Raw genomic sequence first — 18,046 nt, 5'->3', positions numbered from 1 at the left:
ATTTATTTATTTTTTCAGATTATTATTGAAAAGGACATTTCTGTGATTATTATGGCCCATTTTTTTACATTTTGTTATGCCAAAACTACACTCTCCTTAGACTTTCATTATATTTAATTTCTTTCCTCTTAAAGAAACCTTAAGGGAAATTATTGAAATTTTTTTGATCGTTTTGAATTGCTAAATTCACTGTTTTAGAATCTAAGTGTACCATGTTTTGGAACGTACATACCAAAACTTAAATTGATAATTTATAAGTGTTTTCTGACTTTGAACTGGTCCAACCATCATTGACAATTTCCCATCTTCTAATCTTTGTCAAGTGTCACCTTTAACTGAAAATATGTTTGTCTGCTTAGAAAGAAGGGAACAAATAACAAGAAAAATCAAATATTAAGGTGGAGAGAGGAGTTTGAATGCTTGATGCGAGGAGAGAGCAATTAGGCTTCTCTCTGAAATATTGTTACCTATTGTAGAATATTTGATTTGTTAAAATTACAAGAACGCACATGTTTTTCTGAAAAGCTTACTGATTAACTGAAACCTGCCTTTTTTTGGTTAGCTTACTCACACAGACACACACACAAAAACACAAAAGCCCACAATTATTAATATATATATTCTTTTTTTTGTGGGGAGGGAGGCTCTTGGCAATCACTGTACATTGCAGCATTCAAAAGATGGTAAAACAAAAGTACATTCTTCATCAGGATCTCTGAATTATGCATCTCACTTTTATCACCCTTACATTCTGTCACTTTTCAATTACTTTGCAAGACATTGAACTTTTTACTCACTGCATTTCTTGTTGCTGCTGCCATTGGTCAGTGCATAAACTGCTGCTAGTAGACTGGATGTGATCTGAATCACATAAACCTATAGAATTTGTCTAATCCATTTTTTTTTGTGTTCCCTAAAGGTCCTAACAATTAATTAACCTCAAAAGATGAACCTGTGATTTTATATTATTTTGGTTACGTAGTGTTTTAAAAGGTGCGCTTAGGCGCACGCCTAAGCGTGAGGCGCAGCCTTGCGCTTCGAACAGGTCGAGGCGAGGCACAATATGCAAGGCACAGCTTAGGCGCTGAGGCGAGGGCTTTTTTTCGAGGCGCAAGGCGTGGGCTTCATGTGCTTTACCTATTTTTCTACTTCAATTGTTGATTAAGTGCTTTTTTTGTGGGCATACCCACAGGATTCAAAACTCTTCAATATAAAATGACCAAATGTGGTTAAAAGAGAGCAGAAAGTGATAAAAGATTGAATGGTATGCTTTATATCTTTTGTTGGATATTATATTTCTAATTTTTAGAAGATTGAATGTTATGTTTAGAGATTATCAAAAATGGTTAAGTTTTTTTAATTATATATATACATATATATTTGTTATGTTGAAAATTTTGCGTATTTTATAATTTTGCTTTTCTTCTACTACTTGAGCTTCGCTTTGGTGAGGCCCGCACTTAGAGACTATCGAAAGGAAAATGTTTGAGGGCCACAATTTTTGTGGCTACAATGGCTCAAAACTGTCAAAACGACGTCTGACGTCGTTTTGACAGTTTTGAGCCATTGGGGCCACATCGTTTTGACAGTTTTGAGCTATTGTGGCTACAAAAATTGTGGCCCTCTAGCATTGTTGCTATCAAAAATGGTTATTATTTGTTAAATTATATATATATATATATATATTTGTTATGTTGAAAATTTTGCCTATTTTATAATTTTGCTTTTCTTCTACTACTTGAGTTTTGCTTTGGTGAGGCACGCGCTTCGCCTCGCGCCTCGCTCTTAGGCTATAGGAGACCTTATCGCCTCGGTGCGCCTAGAGCCTTTTAAAACACTTTACATTGATGGAGTTAGATTCTTGGATTGAATAGCACTTTCAGACTTCAATGTTTATTAAAATTTCTCCCTCAGTTTGGATCCTTTAAAATCTAATGGATTTGTAATGGATTAAATTGTATTATACACTGATCCAGTCCAGATTTGCTCCGTTTGCAGCCGTGAATTGACATGTTTATCCCTACTGTTTGATTTATATCACACATTCATTGTCGTTCAATTTCATTCTTCCTACGGTCTAGCATACGCACCATTTTGGTCCTTTTATGCTGATGCATATAATTAATCATCAAGAATTGCATGTTCTTCCGCCATCATCTATAGCAATCTCATAATCAAGAATTAATTGTTTGGTGCGTAGGAAAAGCCACTCCCTTCAAACTGTGTCAGAAACTGTAGTTCTGGAGATCAGAAAACTTTTGCAGGTGTATCCCATGCTTGTTTTAGCTACAAAAGCAGCAAGTTTAGGGGATAAATATTCAACAAGTGAAGCAAAAAGGTAATTCCTGAAAGATTTGATGGGTTGGTAATTTCCGTTTACTTTCTTTCACAACTAACCTACAATTGACCATTCTCTAATGCCACATATGTGGGATTTTTTTCTTTTCTCTTCTTAAAAAGATTTGTGCAAAGCATGCAAGATATTTGCATAAATTTAAATGGCTAAAAGTATAGAACATTTTGTGGGAAGCATGCACGGAAAGTAAGTATACTGGCACAAGTAACAATGTGTGTGTGTGTGTGAGAGAGAGAGAGAGAGAGAGAGAACTGTCTACGTGGGGTGGTTGATGATCAAGTTGTCAAAAGAGGATGATGAAGAAGAACTCTTCTCCCTGAGAGAGGGGTTGAAGTAGAAATCGATGGGTGCATTTTGGACAGGAGGACTTGCAGTGGTTGTCTGCAACCCTTTTGTTGTTCTCTCTAGCAATAGATCACTTTTTCAACACACACAAGTTTGCTTCCACTATTTTTGGTTTTGCCTTTTTTCCTGGTTTGTGTCTGTGATTCTGTTGGGTAGTTTCCTTTTTCTAAGGGAAGTTCTTTTGAGGTTGATAGTTTAAGATCTTGATGCGAGAGTACATTGGAGGCAACCATATCTCTTTGGTCAGTAATTTGGTGCCTGGTATGAACCGAGTATATTTTACTTGATTGGGCTGTCTCCCCAATTTACATGTTTTATGGATTGATGCTTTTACATATTGGAAATTTTGGTACATGGCTTTTTTAATTGTGTGTTCACTATCAGTTTGGAAATCCTAACACCATCAATCTTCAATATCATTCCTCAAAAGCATGCCATTTCACTTGACATCATAAAGTAATTTCTATTTGTGGTCTAATGTGGCAATATGTGGATCTGTATTTCAATTGAAGTTGTGGATTTATTGCCCATCAAATCTTTGTAACAGGAATTCAAGAAAATGGTGTTCAGCAAATGCTTCAGATAGTGGTCCTCAAAATCTTTTATGTCGTGAATATATGCCTTCAATCTGGCAGGTATTATTCTGTTAGACTGTCGATTGCCTACCTTTGTTTCAGCAAGTTATAAGCTTATATCTTGATAACTTAGATGACTAGATATCATTTTACTTTTCCATATTTTACTGATGACAGAAAACAAAGCAATTTTAGTATGTCTGAAATAAATATGTTAGTCAATTTTGGATCTCATGCTGTTTGTTATTCAACATGCAATTAAATTTTTTGATCCATCTGTATTTTATGAACCTCGTGAAGAAATTTAGTAATTAATGTCAGCCTGCTTGGTTACTACTGATGTTTATTGAAAGGAAAAAAATAAAAAAGTAAAAAACAGAGAGAAGTGGCTAGGCTTGTTAAATTATTGTTTGCAACTGATCTACTTTTCAGCATGAAGGGAAATTAGGCTCAATTATAAATACTCATTAGCCACTTCTACTGATTGCATTGATATTGAATCAGGGTTTCCCATTTGTCTGAATTGTATTTACCGCCAACTGCTGAAAATTTGATAATTATATCCTCACAATTGTATGTGTTTTGATTGCTGCAGTCTTTTGTCACGCATCGAGTACTTGTACGACCTTCAGGTTTGGCAGCAGGCAACTGTGGCTTACGTCATGCTCCCAATTGTTCTCTCTCTCTCTCACACACACGCAAGCGCACACACAAAAAAAATAATGATATAAAAAAAAACTGGTTTCGGACTCTTTTCTTCACTGAATGTGGATTTATGTTGTTTTTAATGTGTTGCAGATGACAGCAGCAAGCATCAAAATTACCCAATATATTGGTCAGAGTGGTTGTTGCCATCACTAAGTATATTGGACAAATTTATAGTTACAGATGTATGATCCCAATTTTTTGTCTTTTCACTATTTCATATGCAGAATATCAAGTAAATTAATGTTTGGTATATATTATTTGGTATCATTCTCATTTTTGTTTCGTAATTGCAGGTTGGTGTCTTCACTATACCTTGAAATGCTTCTGTGTTAAAAATGTAGTTGTCTTGCTTATCTCCTTATTTCACGATCTCTCTCTTTTTATTTCAGGTCAAAGTTGTTATTTGAATATATAAGTTGGTCCTTTTTTTAGTCTCCTTGAATTTTGTAAAGCTGTCATCTTTGGCTGCTGCTAAAGACATTCCTCCAAAATTTTCTTCTACGCTTAGGCCTCGTTTGGGAACAGGCTTTTTTAGTAACTTTTTGATTTTTTAACTAAAATGTGATATAAAAAAAACTAGTATGTTTGGGATGACTTTTTGACTTTTTATGAAAAGATTTGCAAAAAGTAGAGAGAAAAAATAATCTTTGACTTTTTGGTATGGGTTGTTGGTTTTTTAGGTTTTTTAGTAACTTTCTAGTTTTTTGGCTAAACCGGTTGCTTCCCAAACGAGACCTTAGACTCACATGTAAGAGTGTTTCTTCCTAAGGTATTGTTGGAACAATCTTTGTAATGTAGAATACATGAAACAAATCAAACAAATAAATAAATTAACTTACAAAATTTATTTATCGGAGAACAATAGGAACTCTAAAGATCAAGTCAAGTGTGTGGCACTCTGTTCTTGAGACAGATTCGCCGCCGCACAGGTGTTTACAGACGAATGATGTCTATCTCTCAAAATACAATGATCAAATGCAAGATTGAAGCAAGCAGTGCAATCAAAATTTGTCTGCGAATCAAAACTTATGTTCTGCAACTCTTAAATCTCTCTAAAACCAATATGAAGAATAAATGCAAGGCAGAAGAAAAATGGGTATCAATTGAATGAATGAATTTGCTGGAAAGGCTTGTATTTATAAACATAGTGGTGCCTGTTCGGAAAGGTAGAAAAACCCTCTAAATGAATGCAAGTTTGAATTGTCGAAGAGGAAGAATAGAGGTAACCAAAGGGACATTGTTGGGTTTGAATTTCCAAATTTGAGTTAAAAATTTCTCACAAAATTTTGAATTATTTCATTTTAGAAAATTAAATTTCCCTCAAGAATTTGAAAAAAGTAAAGGTAGGACCCAACCCACGTCATGCGCTTGGTCCATAACTCTCTCCTCCACAAAACTTGGGTGCCTTTTGAGACCCATCCCAAATGTGTCAACTTAGAGTTTATATATAAACTCTCTCTTTGTTTCAATATGGAACAATTCAAAATATAACAATTTACATTTGTTTCTTCAACTTTCAACTTCTCGAAGTTGAAAATGACATCAATTTATCATTCATCTATAAATGATTTTGACAAATTGACTTCAATTTGTGACTTACCATGTGGTAACACGTCACCATTCAGACCTACCTCAAAGATGTGTGAGTCCCACTTGAATTTACGTTCCAAGTTGATCCAAAATAAGCCTATAAAATCACTTTTTTCAACAGGTACAATATTTATGATTATGTAATGGAGTGTAAAGAAATTGAGTCTACTTAGAAGCTCTCATACAAGGGCCTTTTCCCAAATTAAGCCAAATTAGCAACTTATTTTTCAAACTAGGCCTAGTTTGGACGGAATTCCTAAATTAGGCTAAAACGTGGTTGTAAACCACGCTTTCACCGTTTTTGTACTTATCGCGCGGAAATTTTGTGAAATCGTAAAAGCGTGTTTTCAAATCACGCTTTTAATTAAGAAAGCGAGGTTACAAATCACGTTTTTAATTAAATTTTTTTTTTCTTGAAAACGTAGTTGTGAACCATGCTTTTAAGTGAAATTTTTTTTTTCCTGAAAACGTAGTTGTGGACCACGCTTTTAACTAAAAAAAAATTTCTTCTGAAAATGTGGTTGTGAACCATGCTTTTACTGTGTAAATTTTTTTTTTCATAAAACGTGGTTTACAACCACGCTTTTACTGTGCTTTTAAATAAATTTTTTTTTTCTTCAGAAAATCTAGTTCAATACAGTTTTTAAATTATTCATATAAAATATCATCTTGTTCACAATCACGCTTTTACTACCGAAATACAATTTTTAAGGAAAGCGTGACCACTCTCTGTTGATTATTATTATTATTATTATTATTATTATTATTATTATTATTATTATTATTCAATCCATATTTTATAATTCGCTCAATCATCTTGTAGATCTCTATATATAAATTATTTATATAAAATATCGTATTAAATTTGTAATCTTAACTACCAAATTTTATTATTTTAATATTTAAAAATCAATTATATAATTTGGAAATTATGTTTCACATCCATTATTTTTTTTTTAAATGATAAAATTATATGTACGATTATCAGATCAATTTGATATTTACATAAATAATTTGTACATTAAATTTTTAAAAAATAAACAGCATGCATTGTCTAAAGAGTAGTGAATTGTGTAAAAAATGTACATTAAATATTTGCTTAATTTACTTGATATTTTTTAAATTGTTATTTAAATATAAGATTTTAAATAAATTTTTATTTTGTTATATAATTCAAATATGATTTAAAAAGATCGATGATGGACAAAAGTAAAAACAACAAATTAAAAATTAAAAATTAAAAAAGAAGAAGAAAATAATAGTCTCGAGACACGCACCCTCTCAGAGAACATTTTGCGTAGTTTCGGAGAAATTTTGTCGGGGTGTAGACGTCCCCAAACGTCCCCAAACGTCCCGGGAGGAAATCCCCCGTTTTGTTCATATGGGCTCACTACGGTTCAGACTCAAAAGTCACGGTCCTGTATCTAATATCGCAGAGTGCAATGCAAGACCGATGAATCATCAAAGAGTCCAAATCTGGTAAATCGTTTTTAAAAACAGATTTTTTTGAAAGAAGTGCCAAACATGGAATGCTTTGCCAGATACAGAATCGCCACCTAAATATTTTATTTTTGGAAAAATTTAGGAAACCCTGACTCGTTGCCTAAGGCCACGTGTCCGTCATCACCAAAGTTGCCACGGCTTGGGAACTTGAGTACGATTGGAGAAGGTCACTTCGTGAGCACCCCTGCTCGCCCGATCAAAGATCGGCCTCTACTAACTATGATATCTAGTTTTGAAAAAATTATGCGTTCTTATTCCGGTTATTAGCCTAGATTTACTATATGATGCGCACAGCATACAAGTATAGACCGGATCGCCTAAATTGGAACAACACATCTCGTGTTTGTTTTGAAAATGGTTTGCTACTCGCAAGTAGGCTTAAAATGCAGATTTTGCCACCCTCAGGTGGGCTTAGAAAAGCAAGATGATTTGTCACTCTCAAGTGGACTTAAAACTCACAATTGATGAATTGTTCCAATTCAAATAACCCAACCTTCACCCACAGGCATTCAGGCAGGTATAGCACATAAGCAATTAGCCTCATGATAAGCATGCTATCATGGTAGTTACTCACACACATGTGGGGATGCTAAAGCATAAACACTTACCAAGTATTCTAAGCCAAAACAGAAACTAGTTAGAAATCAATGCATGATCCTAACTATACAGAAGTGCCTAATGCAACACATGCAAAAATGCAACTACAATAGACTCGACTATTCTAAAATGACATGTGAAATGCTACAGCTAACAAGTATTCAACTCGGAATTGAAATACAAATGCAGTTAGTATGATGCGCCGAGTCCGGTGCATGCAAGACAGATGAATGGATGCAAACATGTGAGCATAAGTATGCTAATTGAAACATGTCCTAATCTAACCATCATAAGCTGGTAAATAAAAAGGAGAAAGACGTGGGGTTAGAAGACATACATTACACGTACGCACACTTATTACAATTGTGCCCTCGCTCGGAGGGTCCGAATAAATAATACAGTTCGAATGAATAATTACAGTCCGAATAAATAATTACAGTCCGAATAAGTACAAAATCTTAATTAATTAACAACTTAACTAAGAAAGCGGATAAATTAGCATGCAAGCTATGGACCGCCTCAGCTCTGGTCCGAATGATGAATGATGCATGTTCGAGTTGCCTTGCGCGGAAATACATTGCGATGCCCCGATTCGCCTCTGTTTGCAATTAATGTCGGAATGCTGTGCAAGGCTTTAGAAAGCTGTTGATTTCTGATTTGCTGCAACAGAGAGCAAGAAAGGGGCACAGCAAAGTATTTTCACATATGTATGCATGACTACTCTTCAGGGAGTGTAGTCCTCGATCCTCGTGCCACCAATCACGCATCTCAATGCATGATGGCCGAGGAGTCGAATTGCACGACTCGATGTGAAATGAATGCACATATAAACACAACAAGACCTAAACTCCATCATGGATAATCCGGAGTGTCGGCGACCGGGAATTGAGACACGTTCCGTCACTCGGAGTACGAAACGTCCCTCGTTTCCCGTGCTTGGACTAACTCCTATCCCAAACACAATGCAAATGAGATGGCATACACAATGCGACTAACATACAACCTAGCATACGCAATGCTATGAAATGGCATACACGATGCTCTAACATGCAACCTAGCATACGCAATGCTATGGAACGAAATGGCATACACAATGCACGATGGACTTACACCAACATGAGTGGACCTCAGCCACACTCACATCAGTGGCCATGAGATGGAAAAGAGACAACCGAAATGCGTGCACACGTGCACGCAGACCGAGGACCGAACCTAAGGCATAAAATGTCACTCTACCAAAGCATGGCAAGGGATGAAAGGTGGCATACAAACATGTAATTTCCAACACTGAAACATGATGCTAAATGGTCTCGAAACGTGGAAATATGGCACCCGATGCATGAAATATGCCCCAAAACTCAAAGCTAGGCACATGTATTGAATTATAACTATGCAAAGCAAGCATTATTTGGCCATGAAGTACAAAGACAGAGCTAAGGCAGTCCCAAAACATGCACATTTCTAGTTTAAAGCATGGCCAAAAAGTGCTAACATGATGGACTAAAATAGCATGCAAATTTGACTAGCAAGCATGGTTTACATGGCATGTATATGAAGCGTATGAGAACTCATCAAACCAGCCAAAAACAGTGAATAAAACATGACAAAATATGCCCAAATAACCACTGAAATGCAGCCAACATGTGCGAAAATGATGAGCTCCTTTGAAAGGGCATGCAAGGGGTTACTCAACACATATATGATGGACACTTAGCATAGCAAAACCAACTTTGGAAATCAAATATGACGGCCCTAAAACTCACCAAAAAGGGCCTGAAATTGATCAATAAAGCATACAATGAAAGATCCTCTTGAAAAGCCTTGAGGAGGGTTGTTCCACACATGCATGAGGGACATAAAATATGGCCAAAAGGGGCTTGGGCAGAGCTAAGGCAGACCTCAAAACCCTCAGAATGAGGCCTGAAACATGACTTCAAAGCATGCCAAAAGGGGTCCCTTTGGAAGGCCAACAAGACCACCAAACAAGACAAGGAGAGAGGGGGTCACTCCCCTCTGATTTTGGCTCTAAGAGTCCAAACCAAGGCCAACGCAAGTGCTCTAATGCATAGCCCTAATCATGAAGAGATAAAGCATACATAGGGGGAAGATGACCCCAAAAAGAAAAGAGACCTTAACCAAACTTGAAGAGGAGATTAAAACAAGATCTTTTTCAGTTTATGACAAATCTCGAAAATGTTCACAAGTAGGGCTAAGATATGATGCAAAATAAGCCTACAAAGAGGGATAAAGCATACAAGGGTGTAGGGGACCTCAAACAGAAAAGTGTCCTTAATCAATATTCAAGAGGAGCTCAAAATATGACACTTTTTAGTTTATGACAAAGCCCAGAAATGTTTGCAAATTAGGCTAATCAATGGAGCAAAAAAATGCAAGTTTAAGAGAAATAGGTGCTTACCCTTGAAGAGCAGCAAAGCTAGAGCTTTTGGACCAAGTTGGTGAACCTTCAACCCTTGCAAATCAGTCCCAAAGTGCTGGAATGGATGGAGGAGGTGTGGTGCCAAGGGTTGTAGTGCAAATGATGCAAGAAAATTAGGGTTTGGAGGCTCAAGTGTAGAGATATAGAGAAAGAGGTGTATAAGCTCTGACCAAAAGGTTCAACGCTTGCCAAAGAAGATCAGCCTCCCCTTTATAGAGGAGAGGCTCTAAAATATCCCAAAAGGGCTTCACATATCCTTCATACACGTGTATGGAGGATGGTCCAATTGCCTCACAGCTGGCACAGCTGTGATGCATTCAGAGAGGGCAAAAAGCAAGAAGTAGGCCGGCCAGTTCAAGGGGAGTGGCCGGCCGGCCGGCCACTCCCCCTGGTAGGCCGACCAGGGGTCAAAAGGTTCAAGAAGAATTTCTGGCCGGCCACCCCAAAAAGGTGGCCTCCCAGATGAGTGCAACACAACTGTATAGTGAAAAATCAGAAAATGTGACCTCGGAGAAAGACAAACCAGTTTTTTAGCAAAGTTCAAAAGGGTCAAGATGAATTACTGGTCGGCCTACCCGTATTGGTGGCCTCCTAGATAAGCACAACACAATGGTGGTATGAAAAGCCAGAAATTGTGGCTCAAAAGTGAGAAAAACCAACTTTCTGTCAGAAAAATCGGCTTTCGAAGAGAGAAAAGAGGAAACTGATTTCCAAGGGGAAAAGGTGGTCTCCCACCATACTACCACCTCCCTAACAATGAAAATAGGGTCCCTACCAAAAATGGACCAAGACGGATGCAAAACGAAGGTTCGGGGGCCAAAACGCGCAGTCCGGGCCCCCGAAAACAGGCTGTTAGGCATCGGAAGTAGCGTATGACCACGAAGGTGGTCTCTCGGGCCACAGTGTCCCTCTAAAGGGAGGAAACAAGGTGTGTGCCAAAAACTGGAGCAAACGGAGGTAGTTAAGCGGTCCCGAACCGAGACAAACTACCGACGGCTCCGAAAATCGAAAACTGGGCTCCAAACGGGAAAAATGGCCTATGACCACGAAGCGTAGCCTACGGCCACTGAGAGATGGTCTACGAGACCTCTCCCTTCCTTCGGGAAGAGAAAACAAAGAAAACAGGACTTGGTTCGCAAACCGAGGCAAAGCACAAAAGAGCCCCGAAGTCCGGAGGCAAGGCTCGCAGCCGAGACTCCGAAACCTCAGAATGAACACAATATGCATCATCACCGAGCGCTCAATTGGTGACGTCTAAGTCTTAAGGTCGATCAAAAATGGGGTGTCTACAGTTGCCCCTCTTTGACAGAACTCGGAAGTCATAAGTGACGGGAGTGAATGTTAAAGCCCAGAGACGACCCATTTTTGACAAAGCCGAAGACTTAGACAAACAGGCGAGATAAACAAAGATGTGCCCGCAGGCAAGGGGCAAAATGCAAAAATGATATGCACAAAGCTGAACGCAACTCATGACAATGCAAAGCAGCGAGCTGTAATGAAGCAAATATTCACAATAAATGCAACAATTTTAAGCAAGAATAAAAACCAAACTGCATTACATGCAGAAAAGATATAAAAAGATTATGCAATCTTAACGAGCATGTGCGATAGACACACAAAAGTGGACGAGGTGTGATAGATATACAGAGTGAGTAAGTATGTGCGATAGGTACTCAAAGTGAGTGTGGTGATAGATATACTAAAGTGAACATGTGATGGATACACAAAGCGTGCGTGTGATGGATACACAAAGTAAACGTGTGATGGATACACAAAGTGAGCGTGTGATGGATACACAAAGTAAACATGTGATGGATACACAAAGCGAGCTTGTGCTAGATACACAAAGGGTGAACGCGAAGTGTGATAGATGCACTAAGTGAACAAGTGTGATGGATACACAAAAGGTGAACACGAAGTGTGATAGATGCACTAAGTGAACAAGTGTGATAGATACACAAACGGTGGACACAAAGTGTGATAGATGCACTTAGTAAACAAGTGTGATGGATACACTAAAGGTGAACACAAAGTGTGATAGATGCACTTAGTAAACAAGTGTGATGGATACACTAAAGTAAACACAAAGTGTGATAGATGCACTATGTGAACAAATGTGATGGATACAATAAAGGTGGGTGTGTGTGATAGATACAGGAAATGAGAATATGTGTGATAGATACAGAAAATGAGAATGTGTGTGATAGATACAGAAAATGAGAATGTGTGTGATAGATACACAAAATGAAAGAAGTGTGGTTGACACACTAAGTGAAGAGAGTGTGATTGATACGCTAAATAAATGAAGTGTGATTGAAGAAAGTGTGATAGATACACTAAGGGTGAATGAGGTGTGATCGATACACTAAATAAATGAAGTGTGATTGATACACTAAATAAATGATCTCAAATAGAACTTCTTTGAATGAACCGTACATATAATATCGTGCATGAATGAGAAAGAAACTTGATAGGTACAATGCAATACAATGCATAATGTTTAAGGAATGCAATAAACAAACCTAGCGGCGCTTTAGAAAGCACCTGATGGGGTAAGTGGCGATGAACCGCTCTACTCTGACGGGGATCTTCCCTTGTGCTCTTCGAATACTTACCTTCAACTCACAGTACAAAGGCTCTGAAATACTGACAAGGGTTCTTCACGTAGAACACTTTGGATGCTGCCTTTCTTTCTGATCATATTCATAACTTTCCCTATTCTCCAACAAGGTGACAGACTAGGTTGGTTCGGTATCCAGAATTGAGGTGCATACACGCTATCTCAACCTATGGGGCTTCCATACAGATTTCAAGCTGAGGACACGTCTCTGGGTATTTAAACCAGACTTTAGTCTCGGAAATCCTGAACCTTTGCGTTCTAGGCATAAGCCATTCGAACTCTAGTTTCCACCGTCGCAGTTGGTCTCCTAGGAACTCATCGCGAACACAGCCAAGATGCCTCTGGCACGAAACGGTACTCGAAGAGAGCACTTCTGATCGCCATTCTGACTTGAAACAGACTTGATCTTGAGCTTGAGGTAGAGGCACACTCATACTTTGGAGCATTGGCAAGACCTGAAGAGGTACACACGGAATGCAGTCTCGGAACTTACTGAAGTTGAAACAAACTCAGATACCCGACATTTTTCCTCTTTTCTTTTGCTTTGTAGTCTAGAACTTTCATAGCTTCAGATAGGTCCTGGTTTTACTGTTCTGACATGACCTAGGTTGAACCCTGCGGTTTTATGAAAGAACAAATTCTGTTTTGCACAAACGTGGAGAATGGCACAGCACCCTGAGCATAAAACGATTTGAGGAGAGGGTTTTCAACTAGGTATTGAGCCTACAATTGAACACAGTGAAAAAGGACTCAATAACGGACAACAAAGGCAAAACAACCTAAACACAAACATAAACACTCAAAAAACGACTCAAGACAAGAATCGAGATAAAACAAAAAGACACGACACTCAGACGTACACAGGGAGCCTGTTTCTCTGGGTATTGTTTCCCACCCTCTCTCATTTGTGATTCTCCCATCACTCGGCCCTCAGGCTCTCTCTTTTTTTTTCTCTGAAAAAGCCATTTTTCTCACTTTTTCTCTCAGCGCACATCTCTCTATTCTTCAATCTCTCATTTTTTTATCCCTCCCCTGGGTGGTTGATGGATAAACAAGAAGTTGCGGGCTCTTGCCCCTAGCATTATGCTAGATTCTCTTTCTTGTTCACAACAGTGAGTTTCTCCCACAGAGGGGTTGCAATGCGACCAGACGCGCAGTAGATCTGCAATTGACATCGGTTGACGATGCTCCGTTGGGGAGTTTGGACGTGTCAGATCTGTCTGGATGAGGGAGTGGAATATCTTGATCCATTCCAGTTCGTGCTTCGCACTTGATATGATACTTCGCTACTTGGAGGATGAGAGAGCTTTCAGCTCTTTTGTTGATAGTTTCAGTTGTGCCCTTTTTTGGCAGGGAGAGTGCCCTTCCTAGCAAGTATGGTGCCCTTTCTGGCAAACGCACTGACAACGGGGGAAAGACAGGAAGCCTTACTCAACTGTGCCCCTAGTTCATTCTTTTGACCATTTTTTATTTTTGACGTTCTGCTAAAACAATTTTGGCCAACATGAGAGTTAGATTAACATGCTTGTTCGATTTTCTGATTTAAAATCATGCAAGTTAGGTTATAAGCACGGAAAATTTTTCTTTTTGGGTCCAAGAAATGGTCCAGTTTTGAAAAATGGAATACTTTTCGAGAAAATTAATCAACCTTAGTAAAAATTCTCAAAAACTGTTTTTGCAAACGGCCACTGCTCAACGAGCACGGAACCTACCCTCGAGATGCACAAGCTCAGATCCGAAAGAAAATTGCCCCTTGCTTGAAGGACACTGCATGGCAACGGAAAGTTGCCTCTTGTTTGAATAGCACCGCTGCACATTGTATGGCAACGGAAAGTTGCCCCTAGTCTGAATAGCGCTGCAGCACATGGCAACCAGTCCTCACAGTGACAATTACAACCAAATTCTCGGATACAGAGAAGACAAAGATGACCAGAATCATCACATGGACACAGTCAGATTTGGAATGTTTTACGGCTGGACTTCAGAGTAAAGTTGCCTACGTATCCCAAAGATGGGAATCAAGCCTTACGTAGTTCGGGGTTAAGGTACACTCGGGTATTAATCTCTCCTTTTGCGCTCTAACTTTTGCCAAGGCCGCCCTTCCGGGTTTTCAACCTTGCGAGCTATGTTCTTTTTTTCTTTTCAATTCTTTTCATTTTCTTTTCTTCAATCTTTTCAAGATTTTTATTTCTTTTTCTTCATTTTTTGCATTTTTCTTTTCTTTTTTTCTTATTTTTTTTTTCTCGCTCTAACTTTTGCCTGGGTCGCCTTTCCGAGTTTTCGGCCCAGCGAGCCTCTCAAGGGTAAAAGTGTAGCTTTGTCCATGTCAAATGGTTTTGAGATCTCGAAATCATCTGAATCTAGGAGAGTGGCCGCTGTTCGCTGATGATGTAGACGTCCATCTGGGGGGTGAATTTACCCCTAGTGTTATGGATAGGAACTCAGTTGTTCTTCAGCAATGCTTTCTTCTTTCCTCCCTTCTGGGATTTGGCATTCTCGACGTTCTTCATCTTTGACTCTTCGAGCACATTTGAAATTCTTTTGCCCCTAGTTCGAGGGGTGCTTTTGATTGAGCTTTGCAAGCTTCCTTTGATCACAACTGATCTTCTTGATCTGACATTGGTGCCTCTTGTTCGAGGGCTGCTTTAAATCTAGCCACACAGGCCTTACATTGATGGTTGACCATTGATCATTCTGATCCCAAGTTCAAGGTTTTGAGAGCAAAGGGGTTGAATCTTGAGGCTGAGAGAGATCCTAGGCTGCACAATCTCAAAAGCGATTCCGCACAAGTCTTCACAGGACCGCGTAAAATATTTTTTTGAAAATTTTAAGAAAGCGACTAGTCGCTCGCGCTGAAGACAATGTGGGACCAATCTGGATCAAGCCAGGATCCTTCTCAGTACTCACATTAACAAGCATGATCTCAATCATTAAAGGCTTAGCACGCCTCTCTTTCTCTCAATTGGTCAAAGTTTTACAAATCCCGAGGAATTCCTTCCTCTTCATTTTCATCACCACAGTGTTAAAAAAGTTTTAAAAAACTTAGGTCAATACAATGATTTCAAGGCACAGAAAAGCAGGCAAAAAGTACTGCCGTTTCATTCAAATTTTTTGGCACAACTGGCTCCCCGGCAGAAGCAAACACGAGGGTGTGAAAATCACTGTTGTTTCATTCAGATCTGTTGGCACAATTGGCTCCCCGGCAGAAACAGACTCAAAAGAAAACAAAAGGACAAACACAAAATAAAATAGTGATATCCGAAGTAACACCCCCGGAATCACCCGACTTCTGTACAACAGGACTGACTCGATACAGCAAGACAGACCCTTAATCAAAAAAACTGACTCAAAACAAAGAGACAGACTCAAAACAAAACCACAGAACTGACTCAACACCCAAGTCAGAACCTACAAAAACCAGCATTCGCAAATGCTCAAAACAGTGCGTGCCACACGCCACATCTGGAGTAAACTGAGTGCCGCCCGCAGGTGGTTCATCCCCTGCTCACATAGTCGCACTATCCCCCAAGTTCACTGATCCAGTGGCGATAGACTTTGCTGAGCTAGTACGGCGATGACCTTGTTGTCAAACAGATCCTGTACATCATGGCGCAGACGAAAGCAACTGTCAGTGTCATGGCCGGTTTGTTGATGGTAGGCACAGTATTTAGTCTGGTCATGCTTTGGGGGATAGGATCGGGTAGAGGCTGTTGTTCCAACGGTTTTAGATATCCTTTCCGAAGTAAGACCTCTAGAGCCTTTGACAAAGGCATATAAAGTGGGGTAAAAACCCTCTTGACTCGAGGTGGATATTTGGTTTTTTGTGAGCTACTTCCAGACGCACCGGTGAACGGGGAAGCTATTTTTGATGCGGTGGTGGTGACCATGCCCACTTCAGAAGATCTTGCAGCTGCATCACCATTGGTGGTCGCATTCGAGCTGCGGGAAAATGCCCTCCTGGGCTGCTCTTTCTCCTGGTCAATGAGGCCCTGCTTCATAGCATCCTCAATTTGTACCCCCATCTCATGTAAATATAAAAAGGTAGGGAATGGGAGAACGATCATCTTCTGCATCAGTTTGGGTTGGAGGTTGCGCACAACCATCCGAATCTGATCTTTATCTGTAGGCCTTAGGGTCATCATTGAGGCCTTCGCCCTCCACCGGGCCACAAAATCCGAAAAGCTCTCCTTAGGCTCCTGCCTTTTTGTCTCAAGATCACGGGTTGTGATCTCGATCTGCGTATTATAGGAGTACTGAGCGACGAAAGGCTCGGCCATCTCATCCCAATTCCTCTTAACATCGTCTTCCAGTTTTGCGTACCAGATGGCCGCCACACCCGACAGGGTCCGGCCGAATAAAGAAAGCTTTTGTAGTCTGGTGAGGCCCATCGGCCTTAATATGTCTGAAAACAGCCGTAAGTGCACCATGGGATCCCCGGACCCGTCAAAGCGGTCGATATGTGGCATTTTAAGGCGGTCTGGCAGCGTCACGGCCGCATCGGTATATCCATCCTCAATGTCCGAGATGGACTTGACGCCCTGAGATTTCTTGAACAGCTTTTCAAGCTTGCTCACCTTCAATGCTGTGGGGTCCACCTCGGACTCAAAAGGAGAATCTGGCAGGTTGGTGGGTGTTTTGGATAATTGGGGTAGGATTAGGGGCGGAGCCGATCCTGTCGGAATGTCTGTATCTCCTTGGATATTTAGTGCCTCCTCGGGTGCTGGAACTCCTAGTGGAGGAGGGGCTTGGTGCGAGGCAGATGCTCCAGTTTGCTGCTGTAACCTGGCGATCAACTCTGCTTGTTGAGCCATGACCTCGACCTGTTGTTTGGCAAATTCGGCTTGACGAACAGCGTCCTGCTGCATGATTTTTATACTTTCTTGGATTTGACGCATCATCTCCTCCATTCCTGCCATACCGCCCCGATCTAACTGATCTATCGGTATATTTGTCTCTATAAAAACAGATATCTCAACCCAACTGCGCACAGGTGAGATGGATAATGACTGCTGATCTGAGGACTGTTGAACTGGTGATCTGTGCCTGATTGGCCTTTTACCCTGCCTCTAGCAAAGGAATACAGATTGCCCTTGAACTGAATCTCTGACCTGACAAAGTCTATCAGCACAAGTCCGATGAACCTTGGGGGATATTGGAGCCCTCTGAAGTTATGGTTCCCTGACTACCCTAGCAAAAGAGAAAACATGCAGTATCTCAGCCCAATTTCGCCAAAACAGATATGAGCATAACAGGATGACTGTGCCCTCTACTGAATTCTGTCCCAAAATTCTGCCTATAAACTGCTACCCTCAAGT

At 39.8% G+C, this 18,046-nt stretch overlaps 1 protein-coding gene across 4 annotated transcripts in view; it reads left to right on the top strand.

Annotated features, from left to right (window-relative positions):
- Positions 1-4,846, top strand: part of XRCC2 (homolog of X-ray repair cross complementing 2 (XRCC2)) — a 29,376-nt gene extending 24,530 nt beyond the window's left edge. Inside the window, exons 6-11 of one of the 4 annotated variants that reach the window (XM_028269260.2) lie at positions 644-694; positions 2,201-2,338; positions 3,249-3,336; positions 3,872-3,908; positions 4,075-4,166; positions 4,278-4,578. In XM_028269260.2, the coding sequence (XP_028125061.1) occupies positions 644-694; positions 2,201-2,338; positions 3,249-3,336; positions 3,872-3,908; positions 4,075-4,166; positions 4,278-4,301 (430 nt within the window). In that variant the 3' untranslated portion in view covers positions 4,302-4,578. Of the gene's footprint in view, positions 1-643; positions 695-2,200; positions 2,339-3,248; positions 3,337-3,871; positions 3,951-4,074; positions 4,167-4,277 lie in introns of all 4 variants that reach the window. The other 3 variants (XM_028269259.2, XM_082887121.1, XM_028269261.2) reach the window with 3 other exon arrangements.
- Positions 4,847-18,046: the final 13,200 nt, after the last annotated feature.

The sequence above is a fragment of the Camellia sinensis genome, chromosome 1 (genome assembly GCF_055761805.1).
Source record: "Camellia sinensis isolate YWXY chromosome 1, ASM5576180v1, whole genome shotgun sequence".
NCBI lineage: Eukaryota > Viridiplantae > Streptophyta > Magnoliopsida > Ericales > Theaceae > Camellia > Camellia sinensis.
Note: the sequence above shows the minus strand (reverse complement) of the source record. Positions and strands in the feature narration are given on the sequence as shown.